Below are 21,745 nucleotides of genomic sequence, written 5' to 3' on the forward strand. Positions count from 1 at the left end.
AGTTTTATTATCAAAATTAGCAACAAAGAGACAATCAGGTTAAAATAACTCAAAGGATCATGAAATCATTTGGGGAAAAACTCATCATAACAAAATTCACTCTCACCTGTAGAACCAATAGACCACGTAATATTGAGGTTAAAGTTGTTTGATGCATTAATTGATATATCCAAATTTTTATTTGACTAGGGGGAAAAAAAAAAGAAAGTTAACAAAACATATCAGAATGTATTGCATGTGACTCGACTGCACATACAGCCTTTTAATCATTTTCCAGTTTTCATTTTAAACATATCTAGAAATGGCAATGCTTTATGGCCAAAGGCAATCCTCTCTTTTGCTTTGGTAAGAACAATTTGGTAAGTACAATTTAACATATACCTACACCAGTTATGTGTGTAGTTTGTCATAAGTATAACAAAACATTTGTCTTTAAAAAATCAAATAAAATAAAATATATGGCAAATGCCTACATTCTAATCACAAGCCAAAAATTTTACTTTCCGCAACTAAAAATGTTTTCTCAACAGAAGGGTATACCCCTTCAATTCATCTCAGGAAAATATTAAACTTCTTATTCATGGGAGCAACAATAAAATCAACCAGCTGATATTTTTTCAGAGTATTGATTAAGCTGAAGTAAATCTATCATATAGAAAGGGTTCTCAATGAAAGCACTGGACTAATTCTGCAGCTCTCAAAAAATGTGAACTTTCTCTAAAACTTTATAGACACTTCAAAAACCTTTAATCAACATCAAATACAATGGAAAACTTAATTCTGAATCTCTAAAACTTAACTAAAATTATTAACATTTTCTTACCTGTTCTGGATTTGCTATAAAGTTTATGGCAGTGTGATGACGATCATCCTCTTGTAATAAGCTGAAGGTAAACTGATAATCAATCAAAAGGCTGTCTGTAGGCAAAACAAAAATTTAAAATAATAAAGTGTATACATATTAATTCTATATTATGCAAGTACCTCAAAGTTTACCATTCACATTGATTTCAAAAGTCATGAAGAAATCTACAAGTCAGAATTATTGACATGCATTTCACTGTTGAAGTGTTTGCATTATAAAGTCTTGAAATTATTAAAACTAAAATTAGGTTAACAAAAAAAACTAAATTAAGAAAAAATCTTCTAAATTTTTTACCATTACAGTTCTATAGGGATCAAATCTTCTATTTTTCCCTGTCTCACAGGAAATAAGGAGGTGACTTATAAGTGTACATGATTCTGATTATTATTTTATGCATGTTAAAATATGGCAAATCACCTCTGGTGCTACAACCCAGTGAATAATTGTACAGCACTATTTTGATCCCTGGTCTGCTGGCCTTCTGCTAGTCACCAACACCACACAAACTGTGGAACAAATAAAAAATATGTGATCATAAAATCAGTAAATACAAAGAGAGTGAAAGATTAAGTCAGAGCAGAAGAAAAGCTGTGTCAGGCTTTTGTTGGATTTAATAGTTTGCTTACTGCTGACAATCACCTTTTCTGCAGCAACACATCATCTGAAAAAATACACTCTGTTGTATCCTATGGGAAGACTGACTTAGAGAAAAAAGTCCACTATATTGTCTTAATAATTAAAGAAAATTGTTTTGGTTTGGTTTTGTTCAGGGTTTTTTGGATTTTTTTTTATAGTGAGTGTGGAAGGAAAAGTAGAAAATAAAGGTTCATAGAATATCCTGAATGCAGAGGAATCCAAAAAGGAGTGACATGAAAGGAATTACCATGACATTCAAAGGTGAGAAGTACACTTTCTCTAATATCAGTCATCACAGTTTGTTATTCAAATAAGAATAAGCTGATCTACATGTCTTAGTTGACAAGTTTTGACCAGGTCTCTGCATGTTTATGAAGGCAAAAGATGAATAAATATGAAATTAAAATGTCCCATTAATTTATTGATAGCACTCTATACTTCTATAGTTACGCAAATCTAATTAATAAATTTCATTGACTATTGTGCCATATCTCCATGCTTAACAATAAGATGACCACGGTACCAGAACATCTTTAAATGTAACAGGACAGGAAAACATGGCAAGTAAAGACTGACCCCTATTAAATGTATTAACAAACCCTTTAATAAAAACATGGCAAGTAAAGATTGACCCCTATTAAATGTATTAACAAACCCTTTAATAATCATGAGTAGAAAGGGGGAAGGGTTAGGAATAATGTATAGAAATGCTCAATCTTCTGATCTGATCAACTTGGAGCTCCTCAAAATACAGATAACTGCTTCAGCAGTCGATGCATCTTTGCAAACAGATTTATTGTAAAGGTGTGGTAGACCAGCACCACAGAAAGCATTCCTACAGAATTCTGGCTACATCAAGGGCTACAAGATGCAAGAAGCAGCACTGACAAGCTTGGACAAGATATCACTAATTTTCCCATAAGATATGGAAAATTACCACTTAAATATGTCACAGTCTTCTTCCAAGCACAAACTGCATCCTCTCAGAGATGCAGACTATCAGCCAAAAAACCAGAAATCGTATATCGATAATATCCCATCATAAAGTAACATTAGAAAGACACATAGGACTCTTGTCTCCCGGTCACGAATGAACAGCTCTTCCGCATACAAGTTTAAAAAAAATTAAAGTCATTTACTTTTAAAACAATATGACCTTTTTTTCCCCCTGGGGTTTGTTGTTGGTGGTGGTGGTGTTGTTTAGTTCTTTGTTCTTGGTTAATTTTAAAATAATTTTTCCATTTATGTTTTACTTGTTAATAGGCCAACAAAGTATGAACTGATGTTTCAGGGAATGCAGGAAAAATCCTGACACTTATAAAAGAACTTAAACTACAGCGTTTCTAATAAATTTACCATCTGTAACAAATCAGAAAATTAATTCCACTTTTTTTATTGCATTCTCACATACAATACAGTTGACAATAAATTTTGAAAAACAGTAAGAGTTAATTATGTGTAGAGGCTCTCCTTTTGTACCCAAGATAACTCAACGTTTTTTACTGTGTTATTAATGACTCTATTATTTAATGGTTGATCAATTTGATACTTCATTAATAGCAGGAAAGTTCAGTAGGGAGTCCCACACATTATGTCCTCTGCAGCACTCAAAAGCCTTGAACAACACAGCTTCAAGAGCAGCTCTGAGATCCAACACAAGAACTCGCCTTGGGATTCCTCAGAGTAGCCAAAGGATCTCTAAATTACACCAATTCCACAGAGATCTGCCACAGGACAAACCATTAAATCCCTGTTTGGCCATGCCTGGGTGCTGTAAAACAGAAACACTTATTCCTTCAGAGACAATTCCAGCTCAGGGAAGGTACCTAAGGTGAGCATGACTCAAATGAAGCAGACAGCAGGGCCTGAGTGCAGTTGGGTGATTCAACTGCACAAAGAAATCAGGTGCAATGAAAGAACTGACACTGAGCAAACACTCCTTCCCATCTTTCCATGGACTGCAGAAGTTTGCTGAAGAAATTTCACAGATTGGAGAAAGGTTCACAAAACTTAAAGGAAGATTTGTCTGGACCTATTCTGAAGGTGAAAATTCCAAATCTTTGAAAGTCTCTAAAGTTAGGTTTTATTAGAATATAAATTAGCAGAACTAATTTAAGAAGAAACTCAGAGCAGAAATTAAAAGGGATTGTAAAGAGGACTCTACCCATTGCACCCTGCTGTTGTCTCACTGCCCTTCCTCACTCTCTCCATCTGCTTCATTCTGTAACTTAGGAGACTCTTCCTCCACATGTATTCAGGAGCTCCCAGGGAAAATATTACCTCCCTCTCCTCCAGAAAGCTCCACCTTCTGCAGACTGAACAGCAGACTGAACAGGCAGAACAGCTTTCCTTAATACTGCCAAACCTCCTCCTGAACATAATATATACCAATGCATGGTAAGAGCACACAAATGAAGCAGTTACACAGTACATCACACCATATTTCCCAATTCATAGTGCCATTCAAACTAGAGAGCTTAGCCTCAACAGTAGTACAGAATTTAAACTAAAAGTCAGTTCTAAGACTACGACCAGTTCTGAAAAGCTAAATGTAAAAATATCCAACAATATAATAACTAAATGTAGAAATAGATGTTTAAAGTACATTTAGTATATCCTGTTAAATATGTATATGTTGTGTATATTTATAACAGGAATTTAGAGAAGCCTAAGATTCTACTCCATGTGGGTTTGTTTCTACTTTAAACCTTTTCGAAGCCACCACAAGTAATTTTACCCTTTACATAAACAAATGAGACTTTTCGTATTTCTGTTTACCAAGAAAGAAACACAACAAGTCTACTCATCAGGTGACTCAAAGCAGCAGGCAGAGAGAATTTAAAGAGCCATTTTCTAGCCTATAATCTCGTGAACTTTTATAACTCCCTGAACTTTTATGTCTGAAGTTCCATGGGAAAAGTTTGTAAGAACATGGAAACCTCTCCACAAACTCAGAGCTCAGCTCACAGCTCAGATCTTAGTTCCACAGCACACAACACAGTATTTGAAATTCACAAGCTGGGTTTTTTGAGCCAGGAGTCAGCCCAGAACAGTCTAATACCAATGTTTCCAGGTATTTCACTTTCCCTTTATCTTAGAAATCATTGATTAAAGTACAAAAAAAGTGTTGGGAGATAGGACCACAATACCACCCTGACACCATCAATGGCCAAATATTACAAGTCTTACAGTTATTGAGTTTTTTCACTTCTCTATTTTGATTTTTTTCAAAACCCTTGACTGCTTTCAGTCAAAGGAGTCATTAAAATAAATTCAAAATGCCAGTAATAAGCATGTGTGAGAACATAACTATAATTAGGTGAAGAAAGATATTTCATGAAATAAGGAAAATGAATTTCAAAGCAATCCTTTAACTCAAGTATCGCTGTTAATTTTCAAGAAACCTCTCTTTTTCATCAATAAAGGTCAATGACTTCTGATAAGAATTATATGGTTTAATATGAAAGTTTTGTACTCATCCAAAAAGGAACAGAACAATTCCCATACTCAAACTTTTGTATTGGAAGAAAACTCTGATTTTTAAAACTACAGAATACTCCCAAAAAAACAAAGGCCAGAAAGAAGTTCTTCAGTATTTCTATGGCGCCTCTATATTCTGTGAGAATATATAATTACAATGGTAATTACTTTTTAAAAGGTAATTAGATTGAATATGTTTAGTATAAATTAGTGACAAATTTATATATGAAAAGGTATGGTACAGGGAAGTATTAAGACTGTAAAATGAACCACTACAAATCAAGGGTGCCTGTAAATTATTTTTGGGTGAGTACTCCCCTAATGGGCAGCTATTCAACACTTTGTTCCATGTTCAGTACTCAGTGTTGGGCCCATGCCTCATTTACTACGTGCTACACAAGCCCTTTTCTCAAGATGGAATTAATTTCTAATCTGGCTTTCTATAGTATTCATCACTATAATTTTCCAAGTTCTTCACAAAAGTTAATGAATTTGTTACAACATTACTGAAGATGAGAAGGCATTTGAGTGCCATTTTATAGGACAGGAAATGAAACAAAGAGACCAAGGACAAAGCCATCTATTAAAATGAGCAGCCAATCTGAAACACCTGGACTTTGATTTTTCCTAATACTTTGAATTATATAACACTATGTATGAAGGTTGTTATTTGGTAGCTCCTTCCATCATTCATTGTAATTCTTTCCACTTTTTCAACAAAACAGGAAAGGAACACACATTCAACTTTCCATTACATTATCACTGATTCATTCTCTACAAATTCATTCAGTGCATTGTGGAGTGAAAGTTCCTTGGGAACTGGTATATAGCAATATTATTAAAAACTGTGCAATCACGCTCTAAAAAAGAAGCAAATATAAAATTATTGTGACAGCAACCTTCATTCTTCCACCATCCTGCACCCACTGCCTATGCAGCATATTTCAATAAAGGGGGTTTATTAAGTAATTTAAGAATCAGGCTGGAGTAAATTTTAGAGAACCACTTCTGAGCTATCTTTTACCTTTGAACAAATCATTCCAAGAGACTATCCCAGTTCACTGCATCTCTCAGCAGGAGGGAAGAATAAACCTAGGTTCCCAAAAAGGGAGCAAGAACATTCCCAACTGGACACACTCAGGGCTTTTCTAACTTTGGTCACTGGCCATTCTCCCCTGGTTCCTCTCACACAGTTTCTAAACACACATTTTTAAAGCTGATGAACAAAATGGCAAAACAGTTTCATACATATACAGAATTTCTGAGAAATGTCTATTCATTTTAGCTCCAAAAGTTTAAGTTTAGCAAAAGATCTAAGCCAAAAGTACTGCAACGTATATCAACCAGATTTACAAAAAGAGCATGGAACTAGACCCACCCACCCACCCACAATATAATCTCATTCTCAGCTACAACCTAATTATCCCATTTTTAAAATATTAGGTGAGGATCACATGATCTTTACTCAATCAATGACTAAAATAGTTTTTTTTCACATTTTTTTTCTGATAAGAAGAATAACTTTTATTTTGTGAATAAACCCCTCAAAAATCTAGTGCTCTTTTATTTTTACTTGAAATCACTTAAAGTTGTAAGAACCTCCATCATGATTGCAACTTCAGACTCGTCACAGTCTTCCCACACTCTTCTATTTAAGGATCTGTCTATTCATGCTGATTCTAAAATTCATACTCTCACCTCTTCATTGCACAGGCAGTTCGTCTCTCTCCTCCTCTTTCTAGTGATTGGTCTCTATTTTCAGCTTGATTTTGTTGAGAACAGAACTATTCATATTCCTCTCTATCAGTAAAAATGCTGCTTTTGAAACCAAGTACCATTACCAAATGCTATAAATCATATTCATCTGTGACCAAAATGAAATTCTCCTTGTATTACATCAAAGTTGGGGGTTACCACCAGACCTATTTTCTGTCAGGATAATTATTTTGAACTTTCAGAGCAGCTGCCTGATTCATTCCTCTGTCATCTGTATCTAGCAGTCATCCACTGCCTCATTGTCATTTTTATATTGAATATGTTTGTGTCTGACATTACTTGTCCATTGTGATAAAACAAAAAGTCATTTACTGTGAAGTCTTTACTAAAAACTTGCATTTTATTATATGTAATCAGAGCACAATGAGCTTCAAAAAAACCCCAGCATTTACTATTTATATGCCTTTTTCCATTTCAAGAAAGAGCATGGGAGAATGAATTTCACATAAGTTCAAAGTCTTTAAAAATATAAAGCAATTGAAAGTCATTTTTCCTTTCACTATACTTTATAAAAATGTACTGGTCTAAAAAGCCCACAGAAAGACTGAGGGATTAGTGCCATAATCAGAAAACTGGGTAACTAAGTTTTATTTTAAATAGAAATCTTTTATCTTATTAAATTCTCCACTGCTATTTGGAAAGGTCTAGTAAGTTGTCAGTTTTGATTCTAAGGGAGGGCCAGAAAAATCTACCTGTATTAGAATTTTCCCAGCTAAATTTTGCTTATTTTCTCAGGCCACTCTGTATTGACTAAAACTTTCAGTGGATGATGGAAATGGATCATGTTCAGAAGGGTAACTTTTGATTTTCATTACTGAAAATAGAAAGACCTAGAAGGTTCATTAAGTCTGGACATTCAAGTTTTACAAGGCTAATTAGGTGAGATGTATCTTGCCATAGCTGTCACAGAAGTGTAGGTAGGAAAATGTCATGGTAAACAAGGCTGGGCTTGTGGCTGAGATCGAAAAACTGAGGTACAGATAGAGTCACCTGGGGTCTTTTAAGCATGCAAGTTTAAGATGATGCTCCTAAAGTTTTAAACCCCAGACCACAGCCAATTATTATTTTTCCTAAATATTTCATTAAACTCTTTACTGAAATGCTGTAACAACTGATGAATTTACTGTGAACAGCTGCAGACGCTTTTCCAGCTCTGCTGAAGAACATGGTTTATAAACAAAGTGTGGAAAGCGATGGCTAGGGAATTATGAGCAAAATATTAGCAAAAGAAGCAGCAACAAAGAAAAATAAGTGCACCAATCAGCAGGTATCCAAATGCCAGTTGTAGGAAAAGGTCTAGGTGTCTCCAATGATGGAACATTTCAGAACTCAGAGCACAGTCCTGTCAGAAGTGTGTTATTACTTGACAGCAAGGAGTACTTCATAAATGTACTTTTGTTTTGTCACACTGGACCATCTTTGTAATCCCTTAACTCTTGTAGCATTCCTAAAGTGTTAAAAGAGTGAGAAAAAAACACAAATAAAAAGCCAGGGGAAAAAAGTTCATTATTATGGAAGAAATTAAAATTTCTCTCTCCATGATTTTTTTTCATATTGATCTAAATGCATCACCACCTTTGTAACACTCATATTAATATTACAACTCTAGCACGTATTTTTCAATATACCAGCATCAATACCCACTAACCTGATTCTAATTTACTGCTTTCATCATATAGTCTCTACACACTGAGGAGATCTCTGATCTGCTTGTTCTGACAACAGAAGTGGCACATCTAAGAAACAACAATGTTAAATTATTGTTTGACTTCATGTATTATTGCCAAAGAGGGATGTTTCTTGTCTAGGAAAGCAGTAAATGAAAGCAGTGAGATTTTCATGCTATTTTAAATCTTGCTCTCATAACTTTCAGTTTATTGTATAATCCCTAAAAGTCTACTACATCTCCTTTTAGAAACGATTTTTTGAGAAGCTTCCATTTATACATGGATCAATGCTGAAAATATGGGCATGGCAGAAGTACGAATGTAATTTTTAAATTGTTTATGCTTTTATACAACTATATACTCAAGCTTTGCTATAAATTGGGAACATCAGAAGTTAATCAGACAATAACTTCTACATCTTTATTAGCAGAGCTTTTATCCTGCTTCTCAAATAACCAAACACAGATCTTAACAATTAAAGAACAACCTCCTGTTACTCAGGTCTTCCAAGAGACAGAACACACGCTTTATAAATTGTCTATAAATATACATAGATAAATAGGTGCTCCTGCAATATCCCAACATTTTCAAAATTCTCCTCTTTCCCTTTTCTCATTATTTAGCTGAACTTTGCTTAAGAAACCCTAAATCCACAACCCAAATGACAGAACACACCCCATGTTGCTTGACTCCGCATGACTTGTACAAACTGCACAATGTAACTTCAAGTTGAGATGTTTCCACTTTGCTGTATTCTCAAACCCTGTTAATTTTTTAGTTCTGAGAAGTAAAATCTCTCATAGCAAATAAATCCAGATCAGGAAAATTGCACTTCATACTGGATAGAAATTATGTCATATACCTGACTGAGCAGGGTCCTCTGTTTTAAAGTCACAAATTAGAACAGGTACTTGTATTGTAATAAATATAAAATGCTACATCTCCCTGCAGTAGAAACACAATTACATTACAGCTTTGTAAAGACGAAGAACACAAGCACGTTTTCCTTTAAAATACCATTAGGTATTTTTAGGGTAAAATCTGTTGATTTCATTAATAACATTCTCACTCAATAACATTGCTCATGCTAAGAACAGAGTGCCAATTCAGCAAAAAATATTGATAGAAAATTAAAATTCCAAACATTCACAAATGAAATTACATATCTGTAATATTGCCTAATCCATTTTACACAGCCTTTAAAACAGACAGGAGGCAATATCTCAACCCTAGTATGAAATAAAATACAGAGTGAAAAAAATAAAAATAGAAATAATAAACATTCCCCTACTTGCTACAAGTTTGATTTGTAGGACTGGCTGTCAGGTACATAAAATAATAAACAGTTTGGTTAAAATAAGCAAATTGAAATAACGGAGGAAGGAAAAATGGAGCCCCAAAGGCTGTTTTCCTCAACCCCAGTGCAGTCACCCATCCTTCAGAGGAGATTTATTCTTTGCCTCAGAGAGGAAACATTGGCCACCATGGCAGGGCTCACTGACTCCTTTCTGAAAGTGACTTGGAAAACTCAATTTCCACCCAAAACAGCTGCCAGCCATTAAAAGAAATATTATGTTTTCCTGGTGTTATTTTTTTCTGTAAACCAGGAACTAAATACAGCTGTGCTTTCATTATTCTTTTTTTTTCTTTATTTGGCCATGGAAAGAAATTACTGTGAACCAAAATGTGCAAATAGAATAAATCTCTTCTTTTATTGTTATGGTTTGGTTGGCTTTTTTCAAAATAGCTTAATACAGACCAATTGAGACATACCATTACTCATTGATACATATCAAGCACAAACTTTTTGACACAGATTCTCTGAGAACTGAATTAGCATGTAAAAAGGAACAGCAAACTGTAGCAAATACTGACAGTCTGTTTGTTCTTGGTATTTGAAAAGCAGTAATTGTTCCTATCTCTGCAACTGACCTTCACAGGGCAGAGACTGTGGCAGGCAGTCCTTGCCAACAGACATGAAGTGACACATTTGCATGATGGAGCCATACACTGCCTTCCTTAGAAGTTTTCCATTTTTCTCTTTCCACCATTTATTCTGTTGTTCATTCCAGCAATGACCTCTCCATGTTCTCTCTCATTAGCCACTCCCAACATCAGAAAAGGCTCTAGCACTTTAAAATCTGTCTGGCCACATTTTCAAAAACAAGTACAGAAGCAGTATGTATTTCTATTCAACAGAGGTAGAAATCTAAAATTCTCATATCATTGATGAAAAAAAGCATGATATTGTTGCCCTTTTAAGACTTTTCTTCCCACATTTTGCATTGCTTGTCATTTTTATAAAATTATTCTGATGGCCGTGGCATTTCCTTAAGGGGCTAATACAGTAAAGTACATTTATTTCCCGATAACATAAAAAGACAAATCAAATACATATATATTACTTCTTTACCAGTGTATCTTCATAGTCTTTGACAGATACATTTTTCAACTTTCCCTTAATGTCTAGTTTGCTATTGTATCTATTTCCTAGCATGCACGGCTGCTTTTTGACCTCACACAGTTTGCTCTTCCATTTCATGTCAGCATTACCCTTTATATCAAGTGACTTCCAAATTACACTTTGCTGTCAATGAGTTATGTTTCTGGAATATATTTTAAAATAATATTCACAATTCAAGCTAAGAAAAAGTGACAATAAATTAATATCAAAGACTCACAGGCTACTTTGCAATATGCTGAAATGGAGCTGAGTTATTGAGTCAGAAAGGTGAATTTGACAATGTCCACATTTAACCTAGTTTACATTTTCCTTAAGTTTATATAATCCAAGGTTTTGTCATTCTCTTGAGATAGAAACGACCCCTAACTTTTTTAAATGATGGCACAAAAGTCCCTCAAATACCCCGTAAGGGCTTCCCAGCACTAATTCTAAAGCTGGAAACATCCTTGACTGCTCTCTGGCCTTTACAGGCCCATGTGTGCTTTAGGTGGTTCAGAACCCACACCCGAACAGTGGAACTCACACTGCAGGACATTTGCATTAATGGAAGAGGCTCAGCTGTCCTCCAGTGCTCCATGTGTGCCAGCAGGCAAAAACACTCCAGCTGACTTGGAATAATACACTTGTTTGACCAAGAACTCCCAAAAGAACCAACTCAAATCTTCCACATATCATAAGACACTTATTGAAGTCAGGGTGTGTTTTTTCCTTTTTCAACTGGCTCAAGATTTCACTACAGATCTTCTTGAAGTCCTGCTGATTAAGAATTCTCTTTTCCCTGGGCAGTCAGCATGGGAAGCAACTGCAAAAGCACCACAGGTGTTTTCCCTTGGCTGTCAGAAGGTAAAGCAAGGGACCCTGAGGGATCCTTGCCCATGGCATTCATTTCTTACAGCTCCAGCTCAGGGAGCTCCAAGGCCTCCAGGTGTCTGAGGGGTGACAGCTCCTGTCCCCTGGGGAGTGTTCAGGAATCTCTCTCACACACACACAGAGCACACTGAACACACAACACAAGGATTCAGACAGTATCCATCCCTGTGAACACAAGCTCACTATATCAACAAAATCAAATGTTGTTTATTTGTAGATACTTGCACTGCTTTCCTTCTCATTTAAAACACTGCTTCCTACAAGGGCTAGAGTCCCCTACAAAGCAAAGGATGTCTTCTGAACGAGACATCCTGCTGCTCTTGCCTCACCAAGATCTATAAATACCCACATTTTATACCTATAGCTATTTTACTGTAATATTATATATTACACTGCAAGTAAAATAATACAAAGAATTACCATGGCATCTGTGGAACAGTCCTCTAATTCAGACCTTTAACTGCATGTATACAAGGTATGATTTTTCTTCTTTTTAGCAGTTAGAAAGTTCGTTTCACCACTGTTAGTTTGTCCTACTTCTTTGAGTTAGGGTAGCATACCTGCTATTATTAATGAATAATTTCTAAATTAATTAAAAGGTATTAAATAGTAACTGTAAGAGGATGCCAGTTGCTAAATTCACTAGTATATAAGCAGAAGCTACCAGAGAAAGCAAATAATCTTCATTTCAAAAATAACACATGGCTTGTTAAGCAAAGAAAATCCACAACATTAAAAAACATTAATTACAAAGATGAGAAATAAATACATACATGGAAAAATTCTCCAACTCAAAGTAAAAGCTGAAAATGATTGGCAGCAAATCCATTTCCTCAGCCTGCCCAGCAAAGCTGCAAGCCAACCTAGCATTTGGCAAATGAGTACACACAGCCTGGGGTGAGATCATAATACTTTATTAGGAGCTTCAGCTTCAGATGTGGTTATTGTTTTAATTCTCTGCAAGGCGACAGTTGGTTTGTGCAGTTATTTTAGCTCAGGGCAAAGACTGTGTTTGTCTGTTGCTCTTTATAAGTTCTGAGTTGGTAGGTTTGCTGAGGCTAATCTTTTATCAAGCCATCCTAGAATTGTCTGATTTAAACTATAATCTGTTCCACTAGACTCTTTAAACACTAAGAAGATTTCATTTTAAATAGAATTTTTTTGCATAAGTCCATATATTCAAAATTCAATGTCAGTCGTTACTTTGACTGTATTTATAAATAATATAGATTTTTTTCAGTCTGTATCAAAGTCAATCAATGTTAGATATAATTGGTGGAACTCATTATTTTAAGTCAAGCATGAAAATTTTACAATTACAATATGTATTTGGTTGAAATTAATGTTGTCCCAAAAGGAAACATGAATTGTTCAATCAGTAGTGAAGCTGGTGGCTGCTGGTACACATCTCCCAACTCAGCCAAGGCAAACACGTTTTCAAGAGCTAAAATTTATTGTTTATGCCCTTTAAGTCTCAACATAATTTTTAAATATCTGGAAAATCCCTGCTAACAGTTTTACTTATAGTACTACTTGCTATTTATCTTCTAAAACACTCTCCTTGGAATGTTCTTGAGTTTAATTTTTCTCTAAGTATAACAAGTCTGCCACCTAGTGCTTTATGGTACCTCTAGTATGTGTTTTACTTGACAATTCTTTTTTCCAATTTTATTGACAAAAGAGGTCATGTTCTGAGTTCCTGAATGCATCAACATACATGATTTTAGTATTTAAAGAGATTTCTTTCAACAATTTTAATTTTCCTTTTTATTAAACTATAACATTGGTAACATAATAAATGTTACTAAAACTTGGCTTATATTAGAACTTTGACTGTGACTAAGCCCAGAAAAGAAAGAAAGAAAATACATTCTAATAATAAGGAAAACAGGTAGGATGAACTATCAGACCCTGTCAATAGGTCTAGTAAGCTTAAACTGCATTTTGACAACAGAAATAAGGGTGGATCATCCTTTTGATCTGAGACAATATTGAAGTGATATTTCTAAAAATTCATTGGAAGTTGTCATAAATTATCTACATTTAATAATTAAACAATATTTCTAGCTACTACTCCTAGGAAAAAAAGAAATCAGGACTTACAAAATCCTTAGTCCAAAGACCAGATATGAAAAAGTAATTAGACTTCTTAATTTTTAGCAAGTAAGACAAATTTTTAATAAAGGAGATAAAAGAAATAAGTGCTTGAGGTTATTTCTTTTCAGGCACCACATACAGTGCATAAAAATATGGTTTAAAAGTTTTAAACTAAAATACAAATTTACTATATAGAAATTGTATGGAGAATAGGTACAGACTAGCACTTTACTTTTCCCTTTTTGAAATCCTGGTGTGTCAGCACTAGTGGGGCTAATACAGCTTCAGGACTGGACTAGAATCCTTATGAGGCTCTTCACCAGAAGCAAAATTTGCTTTTTTGTCCCCAGCTCCCTGCACAGACACCAGATATTATCTTGCGAGTTTTTACTGAATGTACATTTCATAGTTTCTCACCAATTTTCCACATGAAAGTATCATTCTTCATCTTTGAGAGCTGCTGACATACTGAGGGAATTGCTTATTGCTATCCTGTCTGTATTTACACCAAGGAAAGAAGCAATAGTCTTATAAGCTATAATGATTTTATGGCTCAGAGTTTAGAATGGCAAAGCCATAAACCAATTATTCAGGTCAATCCCAAAAAAATCATTGCAAAATATTTAGTAGAGCACATACTCTTTCCTGTGGTTTATTTCAGTAGAAAAAGAGCAGCTACTAAAATCGAGCCATTAAGAAACAAACAAACAAACCAACAAAAAACTATGACTACTGTTTTCCTGCTTATAATAATGTTGGGGTTTTTTATATATAAGCTAAACTTTGCAGTGTGTTCTCTGATTTTCTATTTTCTCCCTATATGTCCAGGAGACTGAGTGGAAAACTGAGAGGTGCCAGTGGAATTTGTATACCTGACTTCTAAGGCTCCTGCAGATGGGCCCAGCACCTTCCTTCCCTGCATGTTTCATCCCAGAAAAACAGCTGAGAATGGTGGTCACTCTCTATGTGAAGCCATCCACAAAAGCATTTCATAAAACACTATGGTAGGAGAAAAAAGGAAGAGCTCCAGAAGGAAACACCTAAAAAACGGTTAAAATAAAATTTGTACATTCTTTCTACCTTTTTATATATAGATATTAAGGCCTTATCTTTTTTAAAGGCTATAAACCCAACAAATATCTGGATCAGGGGCATATGATCAATAAACAGGTTTTAATTCCACAAAAAGCTGCAAGTCATTCAATCCCTCCCCAGTTTAATTCTCTTTGCAAATGACCCATCCCTCATGACCTCTTAAGTTTTGGGTTCTCTAATCCTTCTCAAAGGTCAGGTTCTAATCCCTAAAAGCAGGCTTGCTCTGCAGCATGGGAAACTCTACAGTGTTACACTGGATCTACAATACACACACACTATTTTTATTTTTAATTTTATTTTTATTTTTATTTATATGTAATGCAAAGGCAAGCTTCATTTTATTTTTCTTTGCATTCACAAATATCACAGGCCCACAAAACTGTCTGTCCAGCCAAAAGACGAGCACTAGATTAATTAAAATTGTTCACTTATAGCAATTGTTTTACACTGTGACCACATTCTGGCTATACATTGCTAAGGAAATCTTCTGGAATCCCTGAAACTTTCCCACTCCAAAGTGTGTTGACTTGTAATTCACTATTGCTGCCTGTTTTAAAACAGCAATCAGTCAGCAGGAGCAAATGGAAAAGCTCTTCACTGTCAGCGGTGGTACCCAGAAATAATCCAAAAATTATTCTAAACACTTTTTTAAAAGAATAAAAGGGAAAAAAAGCTAAGGTGTCTAAATCCATGTGCATTTTTTCAACTTCATTGTCTTAGCTAGGAATTTTCTTAGTGGACAAACAGGAAAATCTTGAGTGCTCAGCTCATGAAAATTCTAAATATATGCAGGCAAACAATGTGATTTACACTGGCAGGACTGATTTGTTGGAAGCTTTTATGCTTCTGCATGTAGCAGTATTTGAAACAGTTGTACTTTTTGTTTGATATGTTGCATTGGAACTCAAAATAATGTACATAAGCCACACATTTTGCAAAGTTTTTGACCTTAGAATTATGGCTATCTAAGAGAGGTTTATGGTGGAAAGTATCACATCCTCTCAAAACAAGTGATTGTTAGCATGCCTATGATTCAAACCTTGCATTGTAACACATCATGAATTGTAAATTTAAACTTTCATTTTCTCTGGAACACTGGATTAACCACTTCTCCATTTATGATTTACAGCTTTGTGTCTGTACACAACCCAAGTGAAGATCACAGGAGTGGCATTCGTCCCAGTGATTCCTCCCAGTCTGTCTAAAACCATCTGGTTTTGCTACGTGTTCCCTTGCACCCAGGAGCTCTGACTGACAGCAATGCATTCCTAATGCTGATGTGTGAAGAACTAACGCAGCCATTTGGATGCACACTTTGCTATCGAGGTGTCACCGCCATCCATCACGCTGGCCCAGACACCACGGAGCAAAAACAACAGCCAATACAAATGTATCATGACAAAATGTTGTATTTATGGTTTGTGTACATGCATAAGTCAGCTGCACAAGCATCTCTGGCCTCCACTCAGGATTCATCTCTATGGATTGAATCAGTTTCTGATCATTCACAGCAAGATTGGCTCCCAACACACAGGGCTAGAGATACAGAGCCTCCCTACCAGAAATAGAGAGACAACCAGAAGCAGACCTGTCCTCAGCTTACAAGGATGTTTACACGGCCAAACAAAACTGTACTTTCTAAAATCACAAAGCTTTCTTTTGCAGTAATACTGTTTTTATTTTGTATAATAAATCTTTGATAAGGTCTCCTCTGATATTCCTAAGCTATGGCACATTGAACACTTTCAGCTCAAAAAATCCTTCCTCTCATGAAGTTCTAAGCTGCAAATTGTTGGATGTGAAGAGAGAATTACCACTGTATGTTTGTCCATTTGCTACAATCTTCCCATAGCATTTGTGTGCAGCCACTCCTGAGAACAGGGTGCTAGACTAGATAGATCATCATGCAGCTGCTCACACATTCTTATACGTTCAGTACTTTTCTAATTTCTGTATCTCTGAGGCTTGATCTCATTCTCTTGCTCTCCAAGAAGTTGTGCTTTTTCAATAGCACAATTCAGTCACAACTAAAATAATTTTTTAAAAGCCATGTACCATTATTTTCACACAATCTGGATAATATACTACTGCATACCCCATTACACATTTCTTATTCCATTGTATTAAGTTTTCATAATTTAAAGCAGAATAACTACTCTTGTCTACTGCTGCTGTGTTTGGAATTGCCATTTGAGAATGAAATCTGATGTTTAAAGCACTGTTCCTCTGATCTCTCTAGTTTATCCTTTTGGCACAGTATCTGAATTAAGATAAAGTCCCTGCAATGTTTCAGCACGTTACCTCCTACATAAAATTCATTGTTTTCAGTCATGCCAGACCCATCCATAATCTTCCTGTGTTTTTATCTGTGCTCAGATCACTTCTTCAACCACAACACCATCCATGTACAGAATTAAAATTCTGTTTACTCTCCTACATCATTATGAGAGGAAACAAATAATGAAAAGAATAAAACAACCTGTGCTCTCCCAGTGGTAAACTGTTTTCATTTACCCTCTTAATCAGTCCGTTGATGTCAATACCTGCACCAACACCAGCCTGTTTCCCCTTTCCTAGGCTTGAGGATGGCAATGACAGGCAAGAGGGGGCACAGAACTAGGCAAGGACTAGGTGAGATGGGCAGAGAGCTGGAGGAGATGAAACCAGCTGAGATTCTACCAGGCAGAGAATATTCACAGCATCCTAAGCTGCAGAAAATTCTCTAAGGCAACAAGCATTCATCAATCCACATCCTGCAGCTAAAGAGAAATCCAGGTCATCCAGTATCACAGGAAAGACACTTGGGATTAAATCCTGAGTTATCTAGACACTTGGGATAAAATCCTGAAGTTTTGCTCAGAAGAGCATTCCAATTTAGGGCAATGTTTCCACAAGTGAAAAAAAGGGCAAAATTTAAATACTTAAAACTGGTCTTTTTGAAGATGCTAAACTCAAGGCTAAACTCAAGCATGTGACTTAAAAGTTTTCCTGATGAAGATCCCAACCATACAGCAAATTATTATCTGCATTCACTGATTTTTATTTAAGTAATAGAAACAGATGTGCCTAGAATTTTAATTTCTGACAATCTTATGCTGTTCATAAATACATACAATTTCTTTTTCCCTCCTCTTGAGCAATAATATTCATGTGTTGTAAGAAATACACTTCAAGGAAAAGTAAAGTGGCATTTTAAGGATCTAAAGAGAAAGTTTCTTAATGAGGAGTGAACTAAAGCACAGAAAAAATACCATCCAAAATGCCTGTCTAGTACAAAACTGAAACATGGTATGGCCATATTTTAGAATGTAGATAACAAATTGAGAATTTCTTCATGATGTGTGTATATATGTATTTTTAATACACGATTTAGCAGGAAATGGACTGTGCTGGTAAGAAACTGTCATTGAAATCTTAGGCTATTCAGTTATCCATAAATTAACTGATTACTTCCCATTATGATGCACCATCCAGCAAATACAGAATTCCATTATTATTTATCAGTAAAGTCTCTCTATTACTACAATAAAATAACTCTGATAATTGTTTATATGGGATACTTTAAATGGCTGGAATATTAAAAGAAAATTTATTGTTTCAAAACAACAAGATTTTTAAAAAATTTTGAAATCTGACAGAAGACAAATAACAGTAGTGAGTTAAAAGTGAAAGGGCATCTTGAATATAGTACAATTTGTCTCCAACATGATTTATAGACTCAGCCTGAAACATGATAGCAAAAAAATAAGGTTTTTTCATGGAGGTGCCTGAGGTCTACAAATCTCATTACTGTCATTTCTTTTCAATCTCTTAAATTTAATAACATTTATTTTTAAAAGACAAAACAAACATTGACACACATATCAAAAATAGCCTATATATAATTGTTGTTAAAGTATGAACTTCTCATGTACTCACTCTAAACCTAAAATAAAATATTTAATTTTTATATAGATACAAAAAATTACTCTTCTAAATACTGATATTTCTGTTTTAAAGTAAGACACTTTCCTTATGCAAAAAATAACAAATGGAATTTAATTTACTGACCAAGAGTATCTTAAAGACACTGATTTCAAGAGTATTTTCAACTTGGTCTACAACATTTAAAATTTATGTTCCAGCCTAAAGTATTACATTCAAACTTATGTTGTCTGGGAGGGAAAAAAAAAAAAAAAAAAAAAAAAAAAAAAAAAAAAACCAACAAAAAAAACCCACACCAATGTTCTTTAATAGCTGGCATGAGGAATAAATGTTTTAGGCCTAGAGATATGTCAACATCTGTAATATAGTATGTAATTTACTCTTTTGTTCTGTAAAACATACCTTGCAGATGCAAACCATTTAAGGTAAGAAAAACAGATTAGCAAAGAAAATAAACCTTCCTTTATTAGGTAAATGATGCCTTAAAGACACACTAAAATAAAGTTGTTGTGTATGTTGTAAAATAAAATGCTAAGAAACAAGGCCAAAAATCAGAAGAGAGGTTATAAGTATGTTCAGACATCTGTCTTTATGTACAAATTCAAGTTTGAGGCAGGGATGATGTTAGAAACAACAGACAAATGGATCCAATTGTCTGACACGGAGCAGGTACGTGCAAAAGTCACCAAAGTTAAAACAGTGTTCTCCAACATCCCATCTGTTTTTATGATGATTAAAATTACTATTGAACTTGATATTGGCATAGTAAAATTGGCACAGCTCACTAAGGGATTTCTGCACATGGGTAATAAGCATTCTCATCCCTTCAGGTCCTCCACTAAGACTATCAAAACTGCAACGCTTCAGAGTAAATTTGCCAGAGGCACCTTTTCTACGACATTAAGAACATGGAGACAACACACAGCCTCCTTTTATGACACTGTGGGGAGCAGCTGTGCCTCATGTCCCTGGGAGGCACACTGGCTAAACCACTCAGAATGTCCCAGGGAATATTGCTGTTTACACTATTTGCATTTCTCCACCACAAAGTCTGTCTTTAAAGCATTGACACAATTACTATTCCTTTCATTCACATATGATGAGATACAGAAAATAACCAGTGGCTTGGTCAGTCCCTCTAAGCCAGATGTAAGGAATCAACTTCTAGTAGACTTTAATTTGTGTTCTTGCAGACAAAGTAAGAGAAGCCCAGTAGGCCATTTTATTTTGCAGTCAAAATATCAATGTGCTCAATTTTGGAAAATCTCCAGGAACTTATTTTGTTTTTCCAAGGAAATGAAATTATCATATAATATGTAATCAACATTTCAGTATGTAGCATTAAAAATACAAGTACTCACAGTAGCATGTTCCCCTAAGTGGATTTCCAAGATACCTATTCTCAGAGTCACAGCTGCAGGGGGGGAAAAAAAGACAAAACCAAACATTCCCATTAAACACGGTACAAATTTAATAAAAACACAGCTAGAATATTTATTCAAGTAGCATAACTTTTAGTACTACCCACACAAAATCATGCAAATAAGAAATATTTAATATAGTTCTTAATGAGGGTGTGCTACTTTCTGGAGGCAGCTCTCTGTCATATAAGAAAGCCAGAGTGACCAAGAGTTGAATAAAGAGCTTCAGTCACCTGCCTGAAGTTGGTGCCTGCTGTAGGACTCAGGGCAGGAATTCTGGGCTCTCTGCACTCTGATGAGCAAAGGAGAGCCAGGCAGCCACCCCAAGACTGGATCTCCTTATCCCTGTCCCCCAGTCACAGCTGATTCCCTCCCTGGTTTTGATCTGGCACAGCAGCATCTCAGCTACTGAACTTCCATGAACTCCAGTAGCAATTGCTCCTCTTCACTGACCACCCAGGGCACCAGGTGAAATTCAAACTGAGTGTGATGTACTGATGCTGCTGACAAGATGTCCACATGAGAAGGGCTGGAGAAATAGCTTTCTTATTGAAAAAGATAAGATATATAGCTATTTTCAGAGACATGAAATATCCTACAGAAATTCTGTTCAAATTCAGTTATATAATGTTACTCTAAAAATGCCAAATATCTTAATAGAAAATGATTAATCTGCTTTAGGTTTCCTTGGCTATTTCATGGAAGTCTCCAGCAAGGTTATAGTTTTCTCTTACATATACAGAAAAAGATTCACAAAACAAAGAGAAAGCTAATCACTGCCTACTAAATTTCATACAAATATTTTCCCAGAAGTAATCTGAATCATTTAGTATCTTGGACTAACTTTTCATTACTGTATTCTAACAAACTTAATTTGGAAGGAGATATTTTTTCTGTTATTTTATTTGTGATTGGTATTAATAATACATTCTAACTTGGATGTCATATAATTTAACAAGTTTCAGACTTCAAAATATTTTGATGTTTGTATTTTTGCTGGTTTCTTCAATAGTTTCTAAGTGGTGATTCCTAACATACTCATTTTTGTTAGAGAAATAAGCAGAGAATCTCCTTGACCCTTTGTTACAATACCATAAAGAAAATAATCAGCAGTGGCAATAAAATCAAAAAGTAGAAAAAAGATGTTCTGGACTCTGCCCTTGTGCACTCCTGATCCCACTTAGCATGAGAACTCTTTGCAGGGTCAACCATACAGAAATTCAACACTTTTTTAATATAATAATTTTAGTCATTAATCTCCAAGAAAACAAACCCCCCTACACTTCAAGTCTAACTGCAAAACACAATTAGTGGTCTTGTTCACAAAGTCACTCTCACCCCACAGTCCTTTCCACAGAATTTAGTAGAGTGAATTTAGAATTTAGAAGAGAGTCCGATCCTGAAGTAACTCTTTTGCATGTACTTGGAAAGGAGAAAATCTCTCAAATAG

At 35.1% G+C, this 21,745-nt stretch overlaps 1 protein-coding gene across 3 annotated transcripts in view; it reads right to left on the reverse strand.

Moving 5' to 3' along the window:
- ATRNL1 (attractin like 1) overlaps positions 1-21,745 on the reverse strand; it is a 428,690-nt gene that overhangs the window by 253,773 nt on the left and 153,172 nt on the right. For all 3 annotated transcript variants that reach the window (XM_059476726.1, XM_059476727.1, XM_059476728.1), the window contains exons 21-23: positions 20,236-20,288; positions 824-918; positions 107-185 (exon numbers count right to left, since the gene is read on the reverse strand). In XM_059476726.1, coding sequence (XP_059332709.1) covers positions 107-185; positions 824-918; positions 20,236-20,288 — 227 coding nt within the window. The remainder of the gene's footprint in view (positions 1-106; positions 186-823; positions 919-20,235; positions 20,289-21,745) is intronic.

This window comes from Ammospiza nelsoni, chromosome 8 (genome assembly GCF_027579445.1).
Source record: "Ammospiza nelsoni isolate bAmmNel1 chromosome 8, bAmmNel1.pri, whole genome shotgun sequence".
In the NCBI taxonomy this organism is placed as follows: domain Eukaryota; kingdom Metazoa; phylum Chordata; class Aves; order Passeriformes; family Passerellidae; genus Ammospiza; species Ammospiza nelsoni.